Genomic DNA, 7176 nt, shown 5'->3' with positions numbered 1-7176 from the left:
TTTTTTTTTTTTTTTTTTTTTTTTGGTAAATAATCCTTTATTCCCCTTTTTGTGTGTACCTGCAGTTGAGTCTCAGTATAAGTCCCTTTTAAGCATGCAGGTGAGGACCCACAATCAGGCCACCATATCACATTGGGATTGCCCTGTAACAACCTTGGGGCAATCACTTCCCCTTCTGAGCCTTAGTTCACTTGACTGTATCAAACATATCTGAGAATCTATGATCTTAAAAGTTTTTCAATGAACTGGACACACCTATTCCTGAAGAAACAGATCAACACACACAAAACTATAGACAACCTCCCACACCTGAACATATGCATCCCAGTCCCTTCCACACTTGTCAACACCTGGCCATGTATATGACAACTAAGAATCCCCAGGACCTCTTGTCACCATCCCTAAAGAGGAACAAGATTGAGTGGTGAAGAGAAGTCTGTGCTGGCTGAGATGAGGGCAGGGCTGACATCACTGTGTGAGACAGACAGACAGAAGGGGCCTGAACCAGGCTTCTGCCTTCTTATTTCTCAGAAAGCCTGTTCTGGGCATCTCTAGCTGTGCGGGTAGACTCATTACTCGTGGGTGAGGGAAAAGGTAGTCCTTCCCCTCACCCAGTTTCCAGTCTGTTTTTTTAAGAGTTACAGCTATAAAATTATATTTTAAGAAGTTAACCTTTTTAGCAAAAAGTAACCTAGAAATGCAACATCTTACAGATTTGCCACCTCTCCCCCTGTAAATCTGCACTATAATTTCTTGGGTGCTCTCCCAAATTCAGATGTTTCTCCAATTTCCATTCTAATTAAGGAAATTGCATTGGCATCTACACCATTGCAGGTCGTGTGCTGTGGTGGAAAGAGCTTTTGACCTTGGACAAAGATCAAGGTTCCAGTCATGCTGTTCCACCTAAAAGGTGTGTGACAAGTCTCTGAAACTGTGGTTTTCAGTTTCCACATTTTACATCTATAAAATGAAAATGATGCTCACAAGCCTGTGCCATTAAACAAGGGGAAGTACTTGGGGACCCCAGTCCAGAGCCCAGGGGAACAGGAGATTTTTTAACGGCACTTTGTAAATTGCAAAAGGCCATCATACAAATGCTAATCACTGTTCTTAGCATGCAGTCCCCTCTATCTCTGAGGCCCTAGATTCTATGATTCTAACACTGGGTAGGGGAAGGCAAGCCCGGGCTCTCAGCCCAACGGCTTGCAATGGCCCTATCCCAGCCGCTGAGCAGTCGGTTTGAATTTCAGGGGAGAAAAGCACACATGACACGAATCCTTGAGCCCTCCGGCAGCCTCCCTGCCCCCCAAAGCATGTCCTAGGCTTGGAAAATCCCCTGCCGCGCTGAACAAACAATGTGAACAGTTGGGGCTGAGCAGCTGCTGGGTATGTCAGCAGCCTGGGCTCTGGCGGGCAGGACTGTGGCCAGAGGCGCAGGGCGACTGGCTGGGGAACCCAGAGGAGGCTCCAATTCCTTCCTGAATATTCATGGCTCAGCAGATGTCTGGCTTTGCCACCTCTAAGGAGCCCAGCACCCAGCAAGGCAGAATAGGGAAAATCAACAGGGATGTAGATTGTGGAGAGAACTAGGATGCCCCTCAGAGAAAAACATGGCTCTCCCAGGCTGGCTTGGGAGAGGTGCCTCATTCGTTAGATGGGGAAACTGAGGCCCTCTGGGCCTCATCTCTCTGAGAGACAGTCTGGGGAAACTATCCTTCTGGGGATACACCCTAGTTGCTCCTGAATAAGAAAGTACTTTGTGCATCAGTGTCCAATCCAACTTCTGTGCCCAGGACATGCACATTTAGGGGTTCAGAACAGGTACCAGTCCCCCACCCCTGTTTTCCCTGCCTCCCCAAGAGAAGCTTTTCTTAAGTCTCACATCACATAGCCTTTTGTAGGCTCCTACCCACCCGCCCTCTTGGCTAGATGAAATGATGTGGTGGGGGTCCTCTACTTTCCTCCCTTCAACCACAGTTTCTCTAATCTTAAGATGAAGAGTCTCCATGTTGCTCAAACATTCTTCCCAAGATTCTCCCTTCAGCAGAGAAGTGCATACTCAGGAGGCTCACTGACTGCTCAAAATGTTTTTATTTTTCAACCTCTGGCACAAGCTGCATTCTGCTCCATTACATAGCAATGTTTGCTTTAATAGAAATGTGGTTTCTGCACCACAAAATCTTTTCCTAAAAGTGATGCTCTGTGGAGTGAGCCTGGTTTGTCCATTCCTGCCACCCCCAATCTCACTGCCCTGCCTGCCTCCACGGGCTCTGACTGTCAGGACTGGCGGGGTCACGTCACAGGTGTTCAGTGGACACTGCTGCCCACCAGCCTTGCCTCGAGGGGGCTTCCTCCCCCCATGATCTCCTTTCCTCCAGCTTCTGAGTGAGACCTTACTGGAGACAGTTCTATCTAGGCTTGGGAACCCCAGGGGCCATCTCTCAATCTCTATTTTCTGACAGATTATTTTACCCACTTATAGGATAAATTAGATTTTATGAGGCCAATTAGAAGCCAGACAGAAAGGAGATTCGCTGCTGAGCCCTAGGGCCTGGGTACCATCTTTCCATGAACTCTCAGGAAAGGGGTGGGTGAATGGGGGAGGGGAAGGAAGTTGAAATGACTCACTCATGAGCCAGAAAGTCATCACAAACTCTTGCCACTTCTGAATTTCGGACTTACAACTTGTCTGGGGATAATTCTCCATGACACCATTATCAATGTCCTTTCCCAGAGGGTGTAAGTTAGTTTCTTCCAGAAACCTCCTCCCCACCCCCAAGGCCACCACCCTTAGCACACACTAAGTCCCTCCCACCAACAGCTGGAGTTAGAGCTTGGGTCAGTTGCCTGGGACACAGAGAAGGCCCAGAGCTCCCTTCCTCCGCCCTCCTGAGGAGTGAGGTTCAGCCTCAGCCAACCTGACAGCAAAGCCACAAGCAACTGCCTGCCTACCTTCTGTTCCACGACTTTTCTGTCTCCACCAGACCATACCACCTCCAATTCTCTGAGAGCGCAATGCTTCCATGCATTATTCCATTTGCTCCTGCTCTCTGTTTCTGTCCTCATGTGACCCTGAAACTTCAGTCACTCAAATTGTCACTCTCAATTTTTGACCTACCTTTCTCCCCACCCAGGGGAGAAAACTTGAGGTTATGTCCTAGTCAGTTTTCTAAATCCCTAGTACTTCAACAGTCCCTGGCACACAGTAGGTGCTCAATAAATACTCCATGAATGGCTGTAGAACATGTGGAAACACCTTCAAAAAGATGACACTGAGCTCCCCTCATGCTTTTTCAAGCCTCAGTTTTCTTATCTGTAAAAGTTGTAGTAACTTCCTTCAGGGTCAGGGATGCAGAATAATATGTTTACACCTAGGAGATGTCTCATAAAAGGCACAGACAGAACAGCAAACTACATGAAAGGAGCACTATATTTAAACAGCCCTGCATGGGCGGGCACTGCCTCGCCTGTTCTCCTGTTCTATGGTTCATACAGTGAAAACAGTCTTTCTCCTGTGTCTACCTACATCTCCCTGTGCACGTGCTCTGCTCACTTGCTGGAGCACCATTCTCCAAACTACGTGACAAGGTAACAAGGCCTTTATCAGGCCCTCCAGAAGCCTTAGATCTGTACCAGCTTGCATGCTAAGGTCCGCACCCCAGTGAGTTTATGGAGCTTCTGCTTCCCTGACTCCAATGACCCCATACCCCCCCAAATCCAGATGATGCCTCAGTCTCAGCAGCAGCTTGGCAGTAGTAGCTGGTAATCCAACCTGCTCAGAAGAAAAGGACTCCACTTCTTTGCATGTCAGTCCCAGAAAAGCATTTCTCTGGTTTTCCTCCCTGCTGCCCCCACTCCCAGCTCCCATCATCCTCCTCTGACCAGGCTGGGGCTGGGGTCCTCCCACATCAGAACTGTTCTTACTCCTCCCCCACCCCCCCACCCTGGGAAGCTGGGAGCCCCCAGGCCTGCTTGGCAATGACATCTGTTCTGCATCTGGAATTCTGCGTCAAGTCTGGTTGCTGTACCTCTGAAACCGTGGAGGCCAAACAGGAGAGGGAGGGTGGGGCTGGATAGAGGAGGGTAGATTCCAGAATTCAGACAGACCACTAAGGGGCCAAGCCCAAAGTTGATCATTTCTTTTGTGAGGGAGATGGATTCACAGAGGCTAAACTTGGGTAAACTTGGGTAGGTGTGTATGTACCAAATCCTGAGAAACTATGACTGTGTCAAGAGCCAGCAGACTGCTCCAACCCCAGGTCACTCCCTATGCATGTAACCTGAGGAAGTTACAGTTTTCTTCTCTGTCAAATGGGCTCATGCTAAAATTAGTTTCCTTCAGTGCTGACATTCCATGATATGCTAATTGTAAGGCTGTTTAACTTGAAAGAGTTACCTTTAAGAGAAAGGAAAGGTAATATTAAGTTACACAAATGTGTGAATAGGGCCATTAATAGGGCCCTGAAAGCACAAACAGAATCAATGAAGATTAGGTAACCTCTGAGTAAGATGCATTCTTAAAAGAGACTCTGTTAAACCTGGCTCCTAACTCTTCCTTCGATAGGGCCTTCCCAACACCCCAACTGAGTAAGGTGGGAAAGTGATGGGGACAAGAACTCCCAGATGAAAAGAAAGCAAGCACCATGTTCTGAGGGCCCTCTTACTACTGACCTTTGGGTTTACCACCCCCTCCCCAAATTCTAACTTATTGGAAGGAAGAGCCCCATTCTTACATATGGTAAGAAGAACACTCAGCATTTCACCACCATCACCTAAGACAAGTCTAGAAAAGGTTTACCCAGTCACTATTCTGACCCCAACACCAGTCCTTCATTCTGCCACACTGAGGTTGCTGAGATTTCTATTATGTTTGACTTCCCTCAGCTCCTGCAAACTCAATCCACCCTCATGTACTGAGTCCAATTCCTAAATATCTCTGAATCTGGCTACTCTAGCCATCCCAGCTGCCACTACACTAGACACCATCTTTTCTGGATTACTCCAACTGCCTCCTAAGAAGCTGGAACTTCCTGCTTCCAGTCTCACCAATCGATTCTCCACACTGGCTGGAGCAGGCTGAAGCAAAGCTGATCTTAAAACCCGCCAAAGGCTCATAAGGTTTCTCAGGCCAGAAACCGTGGTAGAGTTTATAAGGTTCTTCAGAAGCTGGATCCAGCCCCCCTCTTCAACCTTTTCTCTTGATACTTGTCCACACTTCCCTAACCTGCTCCATTCTCAGCCCTTATGCTGCAAACTCCAGCCAGATTTACCTCCATGCAGTGTTCTAAACTAAGTCACCTCTGAGAGTTTGCACATGCTGTTCTTTCTAGGAAAACTCCCCCATCTCCACTCTCCTTCAAACTCAACCTCAGCATTGAGTTCCAATTCTTTCCTGACCTTCCCAGACCTGCTGAGAAAACCCTCCTTCCATTTCCCAGCAGATAATAGCATACCTGAAGTTCTCACTCCAACTCCTACACCACCCTGACACTGGAAGCTTCCCACCAGATAACAGGTCTGCCTCCTTATTTACTATATACCAGGTGCCTGGAGTATCAAAGGTGCTATAAAAGGTGCTCAGTAAATATTTGGTGGGTGAATGAATGACCTAGGTGTTGGCCTGTTGAGCTTTGCACACTCAAAAGCCTTGGGAGGGAGTGCGTGGGGGTGGGGTGGGGAGGGCCAGTGCTTCAGCCATGCACACGGTTGCCAAAGGAACCCCAATTCGGACCCTGCCTTATGCACTCCAGAGTAGAGGGACTCGGGGTTTCTGAGGCAAACTGAGTCTTTTCCTGATGGGGCCCACCTGAGTACGATAAAGCCCTAGTGACATTCCTAACAGTGAACCCTGCCAGGTGACCTAGAAGAGCAGAAGAGGGTGGCCCAACTCCAGGGCAGAGGCTTCAAGGCATGTCCACGCCCTTTTCACCTGACAAGGGGGTGGGAACGCACACCCTAGCCCACCTACAGGACCCAGGCTCCAGGCAGACCCAGCCAGCCCATTCAGAACTGGAAAGGGGTGTGTCTCCGTAGGGGAAGAAGGGGTCCGAGCTGTTCTCAGTTCTCCGCACTTTCCCACCGCCGTTTGGGTTTCCTGGAGATGGGCCTGGGGCCGGCCAAGCAGAGGCTCCTTCCCCCTTCTTACATCCCAGCCTCCCTCCCACGTGGCCTGGCTGAGTCTCTCTGGAAAGCCGCAGCAGCTGGAGAGAAATCCCCCTCCCCACCCCCACTTTCAAGTCCCTCCCCGATTCGCCCCGGACACATCCTCAGCTCCCCCCTCGGCAGGGAAGGCTAGAACTAGGCGAACAAAGCGGGCAGCCCATCCCCCTCCCAGCCCTACAACTTACCTTCCCCAAGGGCTGCCCCCCAACACACACCACCCGACAGAAAGCGAGAGGGTCAGGGGGTAGAAGAAGCCCTAAGTTTACAGACTTGGGACTGCTAATCCTCATCCCCAACCTTTTCTCCAGCGTGGACAACTTTGACTCTTACGGCCCCTCCACCCCGCACAGAAGTGGGGGTCTGGAAGAGGCCTGAAGGCCTTGTCCATGAGCCCCTGATCTCCTAGGGGCTGGGGCAGGAGTGACACCCGTCCCATCCCAAGAGCAAGTGTTGGACACGTCTACGAAAGCAACTGGTTTCCCTCCCTGTCCTCCAGTGCACTACGGGCCTTCGGTTTGGGGGAGCAACACTCCCCCCCCAAAGCCCCAACCAGTCCCACGGACCACACCCACTAAGCAAAGTTGAGTGTTTTACCACCACCCCCAGTCAATCTGGAATCTCCTGCTCTGTGCCCCCACCAGGAGCAAGGGACACTCCCCAAAAGCCAAGGCCAAATATTAACTCAGACCAGTAAACACAATTACACGGGCTCTTGACACAAATGGAGGGCAGACACACACCCTCACACCCCTCCTCTTTCACATACATTCTCCACCCGAAGACACGCGCGGGCAGGGCAGAACCCGCCCCACGCAGACCGCCAACACCGCAGCCACGGCCCGCGATGCCAGGCACGACCGTGGCACGCACTGCGGACACGTATGCCCGCAAAAACCCTCCTCCTACCCTCCGCGCGCGCACACACACACACACTCACTCACTCACTCACTCCAGACTCCGCACACCAAGGACACACACCCCCTGCGGACAAGTACTCGCCGCAAATGCCCCCCC

The 7176-nt window shown here is 50.5% G+C and overlaps 1 protein-coding gene across 1 annotated transcript in view; it reads right to left on the bottom strand.

Annotated features, from left to right (window-relative positions):
* IGDCC4 (immunoglobulin superfamily, DCC subclass, member 4) overlaps nucleotides 1-2707 on the bottom strand; it is a 32502-nt gene extending 29795 nt beyond the window's left edge. Inside the window, exon 1 of the mRNA XM_004687514.2 lies at nucleotides 2629-2707. Coding sequence (XP_004687571.2) covers nucleotides 2629-2707 — 79 coding nt within the window. The remainder of the gene's footprint in view (nucleotides 1-2628) is intronic.
* Nucleotides 2708-7176: the final 4469 nt, after the last annotated feature.

Source organism: Condylura cristata, unplaced genomic scaffold (assembly GCF_000260355.1).
Source record: "Condylura cristata isolate star-nosed mole 26May11 unplaced genomic scaffold, ConCri1.0 scaffold00023, whole genome shotgun sequence".
Lineage (NCBI taxonomy): Eukaryota > Metazoa > Chordata > Mammalia > Eulipotyphla > Talpidae > Condylura > Condylura cristata.
This window is presented reverse-complemented; position numbering and strand designations above follow the sequence as displayed.